Here is an 18036-nt window from a genome sequence, read left to right on the forward strand (position 1 = left end):
AAAACTGATTATTCAATGTTGATATTTCACTTAAGTTAACCAAAGTATGATTCAACTTCTATTTTAAATTAAGTGTAAATTATGATTTTGAATCAACAGAGAATAACAATCAATTGTCTTTAACCCAAATGGTAATCTCTGAAATTAGCTTTCCACTCATATTTACCCGTGAAGAAGAAGTAGCAGAGAAACTGCGAAAGCAACCAAAATCGGATCTATTGAGAAATCAAGAAGATGGGTATGGTGTAGAAGAAAAGGAGGAAGACCCAGATAAGGAAATGGATAAAGGAGTCGAAGAATTGGAAGATTGGTAGTGCAGGATCAGTGGAAAATGATCAAATAGGCAGCTTGGAACCTCAGTTTATCACCATTGACATCGATCACAATATGACCTGACGTTCGTCCATGGAGAGTATACCTGCTCCGTAAATCACAGGATCTCTAAGAAAATCAACAGGTCCGATTTGTATTGTATACAATTATTGATCCCCACACTGCAGCATGAGTAATGAATACCCAACGCTGAATGTCCATCGCCAAGTGTATATTAACAAGAATAACAACTGCTATAGTCCACAAACTGCCCATGCTCCATATATCAATTGAGCTCTCCTTATATGTGAAAAAAGGTATATAGAATAGAACAAGGCTATGCCATAGTGTGTCAATCATTGTGATCCAAAAGAGTTGCAGATTATACGCATCATAAAGTTTAGGATACTTTAGGAGTGTCTTATGACTCAAGTCATTGTCAAGAATGCCAACAACAATAGTAGGGACAGATGTATATATAACAGAATAAAATACACTACTCCAATCTGTTAATGCAGAAGTCGTTGAAAAGGCTGTGCATAATATGTACCTACAACATAGAAAAGAATGTATCGTGAAATCCACATCCATTAACTACAAATGTTACAGAAAAAAAAAGTAAACAGCTTAATATTTCCTGATAGTCAAGTGCCAATATACCGCATTGATTTTAAATTTCTCATGAAAAGATGTACAACTTGAATTATCACTTGCAATGATCTATGTGTTCAAATTTGATTCAACATTAAGTTTGCTAACTTAATAGGTACAAATGAAAAGTTGCAAACCTGAAACTTTCTTTTGAACAGTGACCTGTAGGAAAATTACCTAGAAAATTTCCCCTTTTTTTGAGCAATGCACGCAGGAAATTCAAAAAGCACAGATTCACAACCAAAAATGGTACATACCAGAATAGCATCAACACAGAAACAGTATTGCGATAGAAGTTGTAAAGAACTAAGTAACCAACTAACTGATAATCCCAGTGACCATGCACGAACAGTAATCATTTCAGAAACCGGAACTGGCCCATAGCAAAATCTGATGCCATCACAGCCTGTCATCCTTCCTTACCACATATTCCAACACCAACATCCGCCATCTGGATCATCGAAACATCATTAGCCCGTCAAAATGTACATCAGAGAAAGATCAGTGGTAGCTTGAAACATGTAAACTATAGAAACTAATGAAGCCACTAGAGAAAAATCTAAACACAACAAATAATCAAAAAGACTCACCGTCACCAATAACTAGTGTCATGTCATCAATGCGGCTTTTGATAAGATCCACAATCCGAGCTTTTTGCAATGGCGCAACACGACAACAGAGAACTACCTTACAGGAAGTTGCAATGTCGAAAAGCTGTTGAAAGGTGTGTAAAGTAAATTGAAATATTCAGGAATGAAAAAACAATGACAATAAATACAAATATAAAAGCAAGTCCAAAAATTGGTTCATAGATTGAACCATCTTGAAACAACAGAGTACATATACTATAAGCATCTAATCGATCTTGGAAATAAAAATTAGTCTTACGTCTTACCTCTGATTCTAAATCCTTCTCAAAAGTATAGACGAAGCTGTTTCCATCGATTATAAGTGCCAAGGGTGCACAAACATCTGGTTGTTAATTTCCAGAACAGGCCTGTAGCACATTGGAAGATTTTGCTTCATCCGGTATCTGAAGATAACCATTTTCTGGATTATTTCTCCTTTTTGAATTTTCGTTTTTTCTATTTGCTGGTTGCACTCCATGTCTGGTCTTTGCATCAGTCAAAAACAGTGAAGTATAGACGATGGCATACCTGAACTTGTCCTTCAGCAGGCAATTGCTGCAAGCAGTGGGTAAGAGCATCATAAGGAGTGTCATTCCACTTAGTTAAATTCCAACAACGCTTAAATCATCTCTTTCAATCAAAATCTTCTTCACGTTATTTCCCCTAATTCCAAACCAATTCCACCAAAAATTCCCAAATTAGAATCATCTTCAGCATCGATTCCCTGTCGACCAGTTCTTCCCGGTTCAGCATCGATCATCCACGCAGTTGAACCGCCTCATTGCTTCGATCCTCATGTGGTTCACATCGGTTAACAAGTGCGCCTGCATCGTCCTACTAATGAACCTTTCTACTTAGTAATCTGGGCTTGTAGTTGAATCGAGATTCCCTTGTTCTTCTTTGCTTTGACCCTCCAGATTGTTACCTGAAAAGCATTTGAAACAAGAGTGGGAAAAGATAAAGAGTACTCCCAAAGACTGCTAAAGGTGAAAGTTGATTGAGAGCAGCAATAGCCAGGAAATACAAATAAGCCACTGGATGAAACTGAATCAAAAGATTCTTGGGCAAGAATGTCTTCGGAGAAAAATCAACCAATGAAGTCTTAGGAGAAAAATCAAAATATCATATGACTGCACAGAAAGAACTAGGGCCTCTCAATCTGAACATGATGCAAGATAGGGAAGAACAGAACAATTAAAGAGAGAGATGAACAATGGAAACACTCTTAGAGAAACATAACCAAAGACTTACAAACAATATATTAAATTCTATCTTTTGAAGACTAAACCAGACAAAGTATGATACTTTTTTCCTCTTTTAGAAAATAGATGTTGGATAGGACAAATGGCCAGAAGAGCACAATAGAACCAAAAACAGAAATTTTGAGGGAATCCCTTATAACTTTCACGTTGTTAACTCCTATTCAAAAAAAGAACCAAGAAATGAATATGCACACCTTAGAAGAGATAATCTCGGCAGTGGCAATTTTGGCAAGCTTGACAATATAAGCGGCATCAATATCCTTTTTATCAAGAGCTCGAACTCCAAATGTCATCACTAGAAAAACTCCAGCCGTATTACCAAATCTCTAGAAATGATGATCCGATAAATTTAACAATAAACGATTCAATAATAATCAAACTCCAGTATTCTAAATCAGAACAGAAGAAAAACAAAAATTACCCGACGGCCACCTCTAGAAATAGCAGAACAACAGTCAAGGACAAGGAGAGGATTCCTAATAAAGTAATCAAAACATCAAATTAAGATTTAAAAAGAATAAAAAACCAAATTATATAAACATTGTTTCAAAAGAAAAGAAAGAAAGGTACAGAAGAGAAATGTCCAGAAGAGAAATGTCCTTAAGAGAAGCCATGGAGGCTTCTCTGACCATTGGCGATTCATCCGTCAGCGATGAGATGAGAACTCGAAGAAGCCAATGAAAATCAAAAGATTTGCGAATGAAGAATCGAAAATGGGAGAAATGGAAATCCAAGTAGATGGAAATGAATTCTGAGAAACAAGGAAGGTGACGACGAGAGCGGAAGGTAACACTCTTCTCTGACATTAGAGAAGCGTTTTTTCTGGTGTAGAAGAGAAGCCCACATGGGGGGGGGGGGAACGCGAAGAGAATGCTGCTGATTTCGATGGGTATAAATCTGCTCTGGAATTCCTGGGTTGCCATTGCGTTCTCCACGAAGCTTCAGAACGAAAGGAAAAGCCAGATTTTGTTTGCCACCTAAAAGCAGAGAGAAAAAACGGGAAATCCCACATCCAGTGGGAAAAGAAATACTGAATGGTATTTATTATAGAAAGCTAATAAACCATAATTGAGCCGCCAGGCCCTTCCCTAAAAAAATGGGTGATTGAAATTTACCAAAAGAGAAGAACCAGAAACTGTGGTTCATAGATTGAACCATCTTGAAACAACAGACTACATATACTATAAGCATCTAATCGATCTTGGAAATAAAAAATTAGTCTTACCTCTGATTCTAAATCCTTCTCCAAAATATAGACCAAGCTACCTTTGACTTCAGGATATAATATCATCGTAAACGGGACTTACCTTCACAACAACATCTTTGACATCACCCTTGAGTCTTGCTCGATTAACCTAATTCAGAGATGAAAACATATTAGGTATATCCATAGGATTCTCATAAGAAATATCCCACCAGTACGAATTAAGAGTTAAGCCAATGACTTAAAATTAATAATAAACAAAATTATCAAAATGGTGTCATTAAAGCTCAATTGTGTAATAGCCTGTCATATTTTGGCAAGTGTTAAGGTGATTTAATGAAAATATCTGTTCTTTATCCGTTATAATCATCAAAAAGCTGCAAAGTTGAAAACATCCCTTCCCAACCAACTCATTCAGAATTTTGAGCTATGTAAAGAAATGGAAAGTAGTACCTGCGCAATTGAAGCCGAACCAAGAGGATTTACATCAAAATTTTCAAAAATCTCGCCTATACTTCGACCCAACTCCTTCTCTAAAACAAGTGGAACAGCATCAAATGGTGTTGCAGGGGCTTGATCACACAGAGTAACAAGCTTTCTCACCCATGCAGCAGGGGGCTAGGTCTGGCTTCCCAATAATTTGAGCAACCTAGGAGCAAAGCATCCAACAAGCAATTAACGGATATTGAATAAAATATAGAGATACTATAAATCACTCTATAATTGGGGAAAAAATGAAAACAAAAGTGTGAAAGTAAGGCAAAAGGGAAAATAATCAAATAGGTACAGAACCATCCGTTGAATGAACACAAAAGAAAAGACTTCATAGTTTTCCAAGAGCTAAGAATAGCCAAAATCAACAAAAGAAGCAATCGATAAGATAACCAAACAGTAAAGAAACTAAAAAGTAAAAAAAGACAAAACCTTGAACTGAACAGTTTTTCACAACAAAACTCAAGTCACGACTCTTCAATTTGCCAACATAGTTTCAGACATTTACCTTTCCAGACACTCTAGTTTCCAGAAGTTGAAAATTAGTGATAAAAACAAACATCAGGCCACTGCCCTCCTACACAACCTTGATTGTTTGGATTTAAATGCATACTGGTCCAACACATAGTATGGGGTAATTCGCTCAAAACAAGTTCTTTTACAAATTGAACATTTTCAAAGGAGTAAGGAAAGGGAGAAAAAATGGAAAGAAAATGAGCAAAAGCCAATCATTGAAATCATAAGTAGAGACTAATAAACTACGAGAATCATAGGTTAGTATTGTTTAGATTACTATGCACTTACTATATGGAATAGTGATCCATCCATCTTCTTCAGAAACATCAATGTGATTCTCCAGGACCGAGTGTTTCTTATCACTCCTAACACCAGCATTCTCACCTACATATTCATTGGTTTTTGAATCATGGTTTTCAACTGCAGGGTACTCTGGAAATTGATCTTCAGCTATAAGCCCATCCAAAGATGTCACGGAATTAGAAACAGAAGTAGACTCTGCCACCTCTTCTGGTGCTGGAAGAGGTGGTTCTGCCATTGCCTACTGATTGGACCGCGACAATATAAAGTTCATTGTTTCCACCAAAATCAGCTTCTGCAAAATCAAATTTGAAAGATACTTTACAACCAGAATACTGAATGAAAAAATTGTAGCAGAGAACAATAACACAACCAAAACATGTACTTCTCAGGCTTGTTTCTTATTCCAAATCATGCATGTTTCAAACTTGGCTCGATTTCTCTCAAACAAAACTGAAGGGTAAATGTAAGAAATCTGCATGAATAAAAACACTCTGCAAACATTCTCCTTTTCAACAATAACCTTAAGCGAACGTTGCCCTTGTGTCTATGAATTGCATTGAATTTTAGTTCACAACAAAGTTGAAGTAAAAGAAAAGAAAAAAATAAATAACCCTAACAAAGTAAAATCACTAAATAAATATTTTATACTGGATTAAGCAGGGAACAACTTAAACTTCCTTATTTACTTACAAACCTATCACGAAAATTTATAAGCAAACAATTCCAGAGCAAGACAAATTTAAAGGAAAAAATTGAAGGGAAAAGAAAATCAAAAACAAATATGTGAATAGAAATTTTGCTTTCGATCAGACATGGAAAAGGAATGAGAAAATTTGATGATTGGAAAAGGAAACCGTAATTGGTTTACCTGATCGAAGATAAACATATGATCATCTCACTTCTAAAACAAAAACACGTTTTTTGAAAAGGGAGAAAAAGAAACTAGCAGGATGATATGAAACAACGCGAATAAGGAAGCAAGAGGATTGAGAGCGAGGGAGCTATGTTTGAGTAAACAAGAAATGCGATGGGTATATATAAAACTTAACTCCAATGAAAGAAGATGCTTTGTAATCGAGTGGAGCCAAAAACATGGCTTCTGTAACTCGCATATAGTTTATCAACATACCTCGTAGAGCTACAATTCATGGAATTCTTTCCAAATGCACCAAAACAGACATTAGCCTTGAAGGATATATGTCAAAAATAGTTTACAAAATTTTACACCAGCATTCATGAGGAAAAACATGAGGGGTGCAAAAAAAGCTTAGAACAAACATTATATATGCATCTTTACCTGATAAGCAAAGACGGTTCTCTGATCTCTTTCTGGATCAACCTCAGGCTCTTCCACATCTTCCTTTTTGTTTCTATACTTCCTGTGAAAAAAAGGGAAAGACAATATTTTAATGATTATATACTGTAAAAAGAAAAAAAATATGTCCAATCTGGTATCCCACTGAACATGAAGATGAACTGCAAAGTTAATCAAAGCCCATCACACCCTCAATAGCATTTCTGCAACAGAAGAAATATGATTAAGCAACTTATTTTTTTTAAGTATGAGGATAATGGAAATCATGAAATGATATCCTCCAATGTCAAAACTTCATTCTTGCAATGCAATGCAAAAAGTTTAGCAACTGCTGATTCTGGAGTATCAGTCTCTTGTAAATGGGTACATGACAATAAGAATGAATACAATATAACCAAGCAAAAGAAATCAGAGAAGAATGAAAACAGTCCCATTTTACTTCATCATGCATGAGAAAAACCACAGATGAGTAGTTATATCTTGAGAACATCAAAGACATGAAACCTGTAATCAAGTGGCATCCAACAAATTAAATTACAACGAGCAACTCAAATCATCATTTTGCAGACCAAAAAAAGATGGGAACTATAGAGCTTACAGCAAGGTTTGGACAGCCTCAAAATGGTAAGTAATAGTATACTTAGTGATCCATGTAGGATTCAATGAATTGAGAACTACTTCAGTTCAAAATACTTCAGTAACTGATCCATATCTTTCTTTAATGTAAACAACCAGCATCGAATCACTCTAAAGCAAAGAAATCCATGTACCAGGCTAAGTTTTCTGAAACAAAAGTACGACTCTTGTGACTAAAAGAATAAAGCATGGCAACAAAAGTATATGAACATTATTAATTGGTACAACTGCAATTGAAAATGTTGCAAGAGTCAATTGAGTGTTCAAACTAAAGCTAAGCAGAAGCTTACTTTTCATATTTTATAGATTTCCAAATCTGCCCCTACTCAGAGTTTTTATTGAAATATAATGATATGAACACAAGATGCAATTAAAGTGATGATAGTCACCATAGAGCTAGTGACATGATTATTGTATTCATTAAGCTCATATTCCTAGAATTTTAAGAACCATTTCTGATCCATTTGGATGTGAGAGTGGAAAAGTTCTTTTAAGTATTTTGCTTTATGTGATTGCCTCAAATACTTCTTCCTTGAAACAACATTAACCATAACTTTGGTCAAACTTATACTCTAATGACTACTTACACAATAACATCCCATACTTTAAACAAGATGAGTTAGCATCTCTTTATTGGTTGCACTAAATGCAAAATTTCACTTATCTATATGTTTTCTGAAGTCCAAAGTAATGGAAAAGGCTTATAAAGGCTTTCTTCATACAGAGTGACTTCTGAACTTCCCAATTCCAGTTTCTCAAAGGCATCATTAAGTTATCCCAAACCAGAAAGACACTTCACAAATTCTAATACAAGCTGTCAAACTAATGCAAAGAAATGTTTCCCCTTGAAAGCAAAACTTCCAAAAGCTTTAATGAATTGGTTACGACAATTTAAACTGTAAAGTAAAAATACGGTACTGCAACAACACAGCATTGACTTTGAAGACTGAATGATTGCTTGTAGAACGAATAAGCTAGGGCCTGTCTTTGCAGCATATCATATACAAACATACCTTGGAGAACCAGACATTCAACAGAACTACTGAAAGACAGAAATTATTGTCAGCAGATGAATACAGCAAATCTAACGAGGAACAAAGAGAGTTGGAAATAAGGGATGAAAGGGATTTGATAACCTGTGTCGTAGGCAAAGAGGAAGCCACCAATTCCAGCAATCACAGTAAGTCCAAGAACATATGGATTTCCGAAATAGGATGGTTACTCATTTGACCCGACAAGCAAATTGCGAACAAGAATTTATTGGGCTTGTGTTTCCATTCTATTGTTCTTCTTTCAGAGACTTTCTGGTCGACTTCTCCGCAACGATCGAAATGGTAACCGGCTCCAGTGGATGCAATGTTTTAGCAATTGAAACCGAAACTTGCTCCGATCTTCTTTTGCAATGAAAAGAATGTAAATACTCCAGGGCAAGTACCTATAAAAATATGTATATATTTATACAACTGAAAAGAAGAATTCAACTAACATAAGAAAAGGCATATACTCCTTGTAAAAAATGAATCTAAAACTTACAAGTTCTGCAATGTATACACGGGCAACCTCTTCATCCAAACAGCCTAAATTTCTCAACAATGAATATAAATCACCTCCATTTAAATATTCCATCACAAGATACAAGTTCTCACGGCATGTAAATGAATAGAAGCGAACCTGACACAGCACACAGTTGTAAGAATAATATATCAAGTTCTCAAGAACCGTAAATTCTTGGCATGTTAGACCTGCTCACCACAAATGGGTTGCGGACTGAAATCAAAATGTCACGCTCTGCTAATATACTTTCAACTGCATTTTGCGAATCATATCTGCCTTCTTTAGCACCTGTACAAACAACATAAACGTAATTTTAACTGAAACTAACTCCACGTGACCTCTCGATCACAAGCTAACAGAAAAAAAAATATAAAAAGCATATAAGATAAAACATGATACAGCAGAAAAAAAAGAGGGGAGTCACTGTAAGAACCAAAAAGGGAAATGCCCTAAACATAAAAAAGACTTATAGGGAACTAATACAATCTAAAATTAAAGAATAAAATAAACTATAAATAACTAAATGTTATATTATTAGTAAAATGGATCTTAGGGAAAGAAAATCAAACTCCGGAACCTTTATTGCAAAAAGATCCCCTGTTGTCCTTTTTTTTTTGCTAAGAAAACGCACACAAATGCTCCACGGCTAATTGGTTTTATTTTCTCAAAGTCATCTATGGAGGTACGATCCTTAGATGAATGAAAGGGGCTAGTTCTCAAACTACGAACCACATCGTCCTATAAAAGAGCATCCTCATCAATGGCAGTGCTTGTTATATCAACCTTTTCATCCTCGACTAGCTCACAAAACTGCAAGTACTTCTCCCTAAAATAGAAAAACCATAACATAATAAGAAAAGCAAAACAAACTCAACTAGAACCTTTTTCTCAAGGTTCATGCATTGCGTTTTTACAATATAAATCTAAAAAATAAGCAGCAGCAAGAAAATTACCTTATACGCTTCTCAATGCGTGCACCAAATGTTTCTACTGTGAGTGCATCAAATTTTCTGCGATCTATGACAAGTCTCAAGTCTTCAAGACAAGACAGCAAATATGGCACCGAACGATCATCAACGGATGGTGTATTTGCTACACATCTGGCAATATCAGCAAGTTCATTCATCTGCATGATCAGGAATGAATTAAAACTTGGCGTAGCCTAAGCAAATATAAGCTTGTAGAGCAATGCACGCTTTTTCCTTGGCAAAACCCCTTTCCGATTCAAGAACCCGAAGCAAATGATTCCGTCGATGATTCGCATTTATCCAGTACATAAACGAAAAATAAAAAAATAAAATCAAACAAATAAATCGGAACTATTGAAAGCAAAGACAAGGAAATACACAACAGCCTCCAGAAGAAGAAGAAGCAGAGCAACTGCGAAACCAACAAAAATCGGATCTATTGGAAAATCGAGAAGATGGGTATGGTGTAGAAGTAAGAGAACACGAAATTTATCAGGATAGCATTGGTAATCAATAGCAAATTTCGAAAGCTTTACTTGAAATCGAAAAAGAAAACACGAAATTCATCAGGATAGCCAAAGTAATTTTCAAAGTAATAGAGTGTCAAGGCTGGTTACGAATTGCAGTAGAAAGCATGAATCAATAGCATTGGTAATCTGATGCTCCAAAGTAATCACCAATGTACGAAGCAAATCATGGTAATCAGTAGACTATCCTTGCAACGAAAGAAGGCTTTAGCAACCGTTTCCGAAATCAAAGGTGTGATCAGATTTTCACTCGTTTCACAAACGTATCAACTTACCCCTCCATGTGCAAGACCGATGGCCATAAGAGCTGCTGCTTCCATAACCCATGATAGAAACCCAGAAAAGAAATCCAAAAATGAACTCCTTACAAAGAGAGTGAGAAAGAAGACCTGGTTTAGACTTGCAGAATGAGATGAAAAGGTAAAAGTGGGGCGCAAAAACACAAATCTTGACTTGGACTTGGAGACGAAGCAAAGACGGAGCGAAAGAATTGGGAAAATTGTCCTGCGTTAGTTTTTTCTGGGAAGAGCAAAATCCCACATCCCTTACGAAAACAAAATTGGAATGGTTTTTAAATACCAACCGCCAGAATATAAGCGTGGGCTGTTGGCCATGTGCAATTTTGTGCAGGGGTAGGCCTTTGGCCCACGTGATGTAGCAGCTGCAAGTTTGGGTGGGTTTGTGGCTGCTCTTGAATCTTCCATGTGCACAGGAAGAATCTTAGGGAGGTGGATGGGTTTTTTTGGTCCGGGCTTATTTTTTGCGGGGTTTGGAATTTAAGGTTTAGGGTTTTATGCAAGTTGAAGTCTTACTGTCGTAGTAAGCGTTATCCAAAAAGATCAATTGTTGAAGGGTATTTGACAAAAGAGTGTATAAATTTTTGTTTTTGATATTTGGAAGATGTTGAAACAAGATCGAATATACCAAATAGAAATGAAGTGTCCAATATTCCATACTTAGCTGAGACTTATTTGTTTAGAAGTTATAGTGAACCACTCGATAAAGTTGAAATTGAACAGTTAGATGAGAAGTCTTGGAGAAGAATAGCAATGTAACCAAGCAATTGTTTGAGTTAATTAACATAATGTTTTGAGGTTACCAGATATTCTGGCGGTGCAGTAGACAAGAACAAAAATGATGCCGTCGAGGAGACCAACACCATCACAGGGACTTGTTTGCCTTTTGTATACAATAACAGTGGCAACTAATACGTGAAGGAATAAAAGAGTAGCAACAAACTCGGCAAGGACATCTCTGTAAAATGACCAGTCCTTGAGCTCTTCCATGTCCAACAAGGGAGATGGTGGGGGTGTACGTAATCCTTACTGTGTACCTCCACTCTATTTTTCCCCATGGCAATTGGTAGACAGAGACAGAGATTAAATAGGGCAAGGAGTATGCACAAAAAAATTTTAAAGTAAAAAACAGACATGGAGTTATGTTCGAGAGTTGCATCCAAGTACACCTAACGCATACTTCCAATTAATATCGTATCCGTATAGACTGATAGTTACTAAATATATTGCGCCTACATTTTTCCATTTCGATTCTTAAGTCAATTTTTATTATAACCTAAACTATATTCTTAGTTACTCAATTTTTTAAGTGTTTGTATTTTAGTCAGTTGAGTTTTTTTTATATACACATTTGTTAAATAGTTGTTAAGTCATATTTGTTATTTCTAGAGGTCATAGGTTCGAGTACAACATTTACAGAGATGTTTGAACGTTTATTTTCAAATAGTTTGTGTCTTTCGAACATATACTACTTTATAATCACACAAACGAATAAAAAACTGACTAATAATTAATATTATAGATAATTTTAATAATATTATAAATAATTATAATACGAGTGTGTACACATGGGATTAATGCTGAAATCTTCACTGCAGTATGTGTATTCACAAGTGTCTTACACGTTTGGAGCTAAATTAGGACAGTGTGTACACATGGGATCAATGATGAAATCTTCAATGCAGTACATGTATTTTACCAACAGATTGATGATAAGCTCTAATCAATCTTTGAGGGTCAGGCACTCTAGATTTCTCATCAAAAGCATCGCCATTCACATTATCTCCTCGATAACTCAGTAACTTAACTCCGTCTTTAATCTGAAATGGGTCTGACCTTGGCTTTGCAAATTGCCCTGCCATCCTACCTACCTGCAAAAACAAATCAAAGAGAACAGGAAAGAAGAGTATCATCCCAGATTGAAGTGACCGGAGAAAGCATATGATGCACAAATAATGGAACTCACTCACACGTAACACCTTCCACTTCGGAGACTCTTCCAAAACTTCTTGAAGAACCAGTCCATTATTTGTACTTGTTGATGAAGTACCAACAATTGCTGCATGTACAATTTAGTAACAAGGGGTTTAGGGAATCAAAAAGCTTCTAAATGCACCTTTTGTTTTGGTATAACATGGTTTGAATTTTGAAATGAAAACCACGTTAATGAAAACAGAAGAATGAATTCAACTGACCTGCATCAAGTAAGAACGTGTCCAGCAAAAAGAGAAAATTGAAAGATAAATCCTTCAAACGAATTGACAATGTACCTTACGCAACATCTTCTTTGGAAAAGGACCTTTCAGTTCCATATGAAGGCAGAGCATGTCATTGTTTGTTGTACCAGGGAAAAGAACTTTTACAGTATATAGCTCATACAAACAGAAACCAACAGACCACATATCCATTGGATGATTATAAGGCAAACCAAGAACTGCACCAAAGATAAATATTATACATTAACCCAAAGATAATAGTAATGAACAAATATCAGCCTACAGAAGAAAATAATCCAATCTCTGTAAAATAGTAACAGCTTCATATTAGAACTTACTTATTTCTGGGGCATGATAAAGGCGGCTTACAAGGTATGGTGTAATTTTATTTTTACCAGCAAACAAACAATAGGTTGCAAATAGGACTGTTGTTCAACATACATAGAACATTTGCTCAATAATAAACAATAAATAATGGCTATAGAAGATACTTATCCAGATTTGAGAAAATAAAAACAATTACTGAAACAATTGAGTTTATCCCAAGCAATAGACAGTGCATTGCTTACTTTTCAACATAAATATGCTTCACCCTGCCATATTTGCTGCATTCTTCTTCAACATCTCTTTAATATCCAAGTCAAAATCTGGTTCCTTCTGGCGATAAAACATACAGAAAATTAACTATCTTGTACAAGGAAGCAGAAAAGAACACACGAAGTAACAGTGAAATAACATGTTTAGAACAGGAAAATCTAAACCTCAGTTGCAGGATCAAACATATTCTTCAACAGCAAACACTCACTGAGCTGTCCAATAGGATCAAGGGGTATAGTAGACTTGATTGGTGGTAGAACTGGTGTCGGATGTGCACCCTGGCCATTGAAAGGTCTGTAACAGTCTGTTTTTATCTTTTATCTTTAGTGGCAACTGCAAAATGAAAAAAGATACACGGGCTAAAAAACACCCACAACAATACTATAAGAATGACACGGTGACCACAATGTTGATAATTCTTAATGCTTTCAAGTTGTGTACCTGAGCCTTGAGAGCTGCAGAAGTTTCTGTTCCAACATCAACAGTATCTTGAACAACCTAATATTAAAAGGGGTCAGGCAAAATTAGTCTTTCATTATCAATAGCCCATCAATCTGGATGTGTTAATGATGGGAGGAATTAATACAAAAATTTGGACATCCCAAGACTTCTTGCATTTTGTTGATTTTTAGTTCAATATAGAAAGAATATAGAAGGAAATTTCAATATCTAAGGATCTTAATATAAAACCAATTATTTCTCCCTATAGAAAATGCACGGGGTGTCATATAATCAGATTGCAGAAAAAGTTTTGATAACAACCTTATTAGCCCTGTCAATGGCTTGATCAGTCTCATCCATCATCTGGTTTCCTCTATCCTTTAGCTGTTGATTTGTCATAGCTGCAGAACATACAAGTTGTCTCAGAAGAAGTTAAAAATTGAAGAAAAATACGATACCTACAAATCATTTCCAGTACATTCCAACAAAATCCCAAGAATCAAATGTAAAGGTCTCAGAATTGGATCGGGCAGAACGGTAGACCAAAGCTTCATAGTAAGATCATTTCTGGAAATTCATTCTTGCTTCCATACTAACAAAATATATTAGCCACTAGATACAACTATGATCAACGTTCGAATAGTTCTTCATAGCAAAGTTCAAACTGAGAATTACTGGCACATCTTACAACCACTACCATTAGACAATCACTCTAAAATAAACGAGAAACTGCGAATTGTTATGGCATACGAATAGTAGAACAAAGCTTCATAGTAAGATCATTTCCGAAAATTCATGCTGCCATACTAACAGAATATATTAGCCACTAGATACAGCTCTGATCAACGTTCGAATAGTTCTTCATAGCAAAGTTCACACTGAGAATTACTGGCACATCAAACAGTTATAACTGAACAAAGTTGGAAAAAAGCAATGGACACACAAATAAATAAATAAAAACACAAACTCCTATGCTATCATAGTAAAAACAGCTGTTACATATGATGTCCAAAACTCCCACCAACATAATTATGTGTTTCACACTTATCTGAACCAAGAAACCTAGAACCGGAGGAAAGTGTAGATATAGAGAGACCACAGAGCGAAATCGATCAATCAAGAAATACACGGATGAAACGTCGACCGGAACATAAAAAAACGAAGGGTAGCAGCATACTTTCCTCCAACTATATCAAGGAATGGTATCTCTAAGTTCATGAATCCTTGGCTGTGGAAGAAGTAGTGGTTTGACGGATTCGTCGTTGATGAACCAAAAACCAACACATGCTGATAGAATACACATGCTCAGCCTGTACTACCTGAGTTATAGTCACTTGATCCCTCGAGAACCGCAAATCGGCTATACGAACTTCCAGACTTGACTTAGCGTTTTCCAAATTCTTTTTCAGTAGCGAAGTAGCCTGCACATGCAGAAGTTAATAGAATTACATTACTCTTTTTCTGTTAAAGCATACGAACAGGTAGTGACCAGTTACGACTATTGCAACTCTTCGCATAGTTAATAGAATATTCCAACATGACATTTGCTCCCAGCCATAAACAAACTGAATAGTTTATCCTCAATGCTAGCCCCTGACTATATGCCTTCAGAGACTTCAAAATCAGCAATAAAAGCCTATATAAGACGAAAGTAACATTAAAAACCATTATCATACATACAACACATGATAGAGATAAAGAGGTCTAAATTTATTTACAAGCTTCTTTCGTAAAAGCATGCAACCGTTTGATTTGAGAACTTCACACCTAATCAAGCACAATATGAATGTCTTGTACAATTCAATCCTCAGCATTAAAGTAAAAAAGCTTAGACACGAACGTTAAGAATTTCAAGCAATACAGGCCCATATGTAGCAGATCACAAGTTCACCAAGTCACATGAGATTTTCATGCTATATGGTTGCCAGAAACTCAGAGAGACAGTAGTCATTCTCATGAGCTGCAACTCATATTATTTTCAACATAAGATAGAAACAAACAACATTGATAAGTTAAATCATTGCTATAATACCCGAAATTCCAAAAAGAAATGGAGAATAAGTACTTCATTAAAAAAGAAGAACCGTAATGTAAAAGTCAAGATATCATAAAAATATGAACCTCACCAGAACCCTCCTTAGCTTGTAAAGTGGCAACCACGTCCAATCATTTCTCAATATCAGGAATTTTTGCATGATGACCATTATAATAAAGCATATTAGTCAAAACCCTTGTTATATGCCAACAACTTTAAGCAACATATATTAAGCATGAATGAGAATGTCTAGCCTGGTTGAATCTTTGGGAGGGAATGAACATAGATTAACCCGTTACATAAATTAGAATGTAACTAAGCAGCATCATAACAGAACATGGTCGGATATACTTTCAGCCTATGATCGTCGAACTCTCGAATTTTTTTAAATATCCTTGTCCGACTAATGTCTAACACATGGATACGGGGATATGACCTCCAAGAGTCCTCCATATACATGAAAAAAGTCTAACCATACCCATGTCAAATGCATACCAAAATTCTATATTGTGGTTCATGGCCTACTCCCACATTCCCTGTACTGGGAAATTAAAGTGATATTAGAATGGTTGTAGTTTGTGGGATAACCCCATGTTTCCTCTCTCAAACTACTAAAGTGCATAGTTGAGATTGAGGAGCATTTTCCACATGATGTGAACATGGCATGGTATGGTGGAGGTTGGTTTTTGATGGGGAACCACCACTATAAATAGGACGAGCTTATAGGTATCTAAACACATAAAACACAAGCAATTCATTTAGTGTAACTATACCATCTAGTGAGGTTCTCAAATGCTTAGTTCGGCTTTGGTGTTTTCAATTTTCTGTGCAACTAAATTTGACTTGCTTGACGGTGGTTAGGTGTGTTCAATGGTGGTGCAACCAAATTTCAAATTTTGGCATTAGACAATGATTGGAAGTTTTTCTGTTCGATCATTTCAGCTGTGTTTATGCTCATTTTATGCTTACACTTGCAGTCAAGTCCGAGTAACATGGCTTTTAGAAGTCAAAGCCTATACAGAAAGAGTGAATTAGCAAGGCAAAATCTAGACTAAACAAGTCATATTCTTTCCAATAATATCATGCTTTTACAAAACACCATTCAAAAGGAAATTGTATCCACACAAGGGTGAGACCTGATTTTGCCTTGCTTCCCCCTTTCTTGATATGATATAACAAGCATTTTCACAACACTTTTCCATGGACCCCTGACACAGGAGCTTATATTATTACAATACTTGGAGATATTTTGGATGGCTAGGATTATAAGTTTCCTTTAAGTTTTAAATCTAGGGCTACGATCTCAAATATAATACCTGAAGATCCAGTTGCTGAGCAAGAAATTTAATCTCGACCAACTTATACTGCTGAAGCCTGCAAATTCAATAAGCTCCAACCAAATAAGCCTACGAACTCTTCAATCCCAACTAAATATGAAAAATAAATAGAACCCAAACTTTATAAATTGAGAATTAAAGGAAGGACCTTTCTTGCAGAAAAGCGAGGGCAGAGTTGACATCGAGGCCAGTTTGAGATAGATAAGTCTCGACATCTTCTACGAACTGAGTTCCCGGGATTCCTCTCCTCTCCGTCGTTGTTTCGGGGGATTCCATTGAAGATGAAGATGCAGTCGCCGCCATATTTCGATTGTTTTTCTTGCAGAAAAATGAAGCTGTAAGCAATGAATTCTTGAGCAGTAACAAGTTTGGACATTTGGGTATCTGCATAAGCGATGAAATCAAGACAAAACCCACTCTCTTCACGAATCGATACAGAGGGAGCTTTGGGTGGTAAAAAGAAAAGAATTTGCATCTACCAAGAAGAAAGTAAGGATTTTTGGTGTTGGATTGGATCCTTCGATTGTTCTTGAGTTTTGGAGGGAACAGAAGCATTGTACGGAAGGGAAAGCAAGGAATCACTCCCGAGAAAAATAATTCAAAAAAACAGCAAGAAACGAACAAAATCAGAATTACCTGCCGTGTAGAGCTATGGGACTTTTGACATTCAAAACCTTCAATACCAAGTGTTAAATCCCGAAACCAACCAATAATGGGATCCAATTGCCGTCGTGATCTCATCAAC

The 18036-nt window shown here is 36.0% G+C and overlaps 2 protein-coding genes, 1 long non-coding RNA gene and 1 pseudogene across 3 annotated transcripts; all 4 read right to left on the reverse strand.

The window, feature by feature from the left end:
- Positions 1-435: 435 nt before the first annotated feature.
- On the reverse strand, positions 436-1434 carry LOC120115223 (phospholipid-transporting ATPase 1-like). Its single transcript, XM_039135990.1, has 2 exons — positions 1221-1434; positions 436-862 (listed from the first exon to the last, which is right to left on the reverse strand). The coding sequence occupies exons 1-2, from the start codon at positions 1229-1231 to the stop codon at positions 451-453; spliced, it is 423 nt and encodes a 140-aa protein (XP_038991921.1). The 5' UTR covers positions 1232-1434; the 3' UTR covers positions 436-450.
- An 8129-nt stretch (positions 1435-9563) lies between these two features.
- On the reverse strand, positions 9564-10025 carry LOC120115216 (probable serine/threonine protein kinase IREH1). Its single transcript, XM_039135980.1, has 2 exons — positions 9828-10025; positions 9564-9700 (listed from the first exon to the last, which is right to left on the reverse strand). Exons 1-2 carry the CDS (start codon positions 10004-10006, stop codon positions 9613-9615), a joined length of 267 nt encoding a protein of 88 aa, XP_038991911.1. The 5' UTR covers positions 10007-10025; the 3' UTR covers positions 9564-9612.
- Positions 10026-13003: 2978 nt separating this feature from the next.
- On the reverse strand, positions 13004-13285 carry LOC120115218. The gene is made up of 2 exons (XR_005515454.1): positions 13220-13285; positions 13004-13099 (listed from the first exon to the last, which is right to left on the reverse strand). It is a non-coding gene; the product is annotated as an uncharacterized LOC120115218 (long non-coding RNA).
- Positions 13286-15050: 1765 nt separating this feature from the next.
- Positions 15051-17606, reverse strand: LOC120115214 (annotated as a pseudogene).
- Between the last annotated feature and the right edge of the window lie 430 nt (positions 17607-18036).

This window comes from Hibiscus syriacus, unplaced genomic scaffold, assembly GCF_006381635.1.
Source record: "Hibiscus syriacus cultivar Baekdansim isolate YM2019G1 unplaced genomic scaffold, ASM638163v2 tig00110259_pilon, whole genome shotgun sequence".
NCBI lineage: Eukaryota > Viridiplantae > Streptophyta > Magnoliopsida > Malvales > Malvaceae > Hibiscus > Hibiscus syriacus.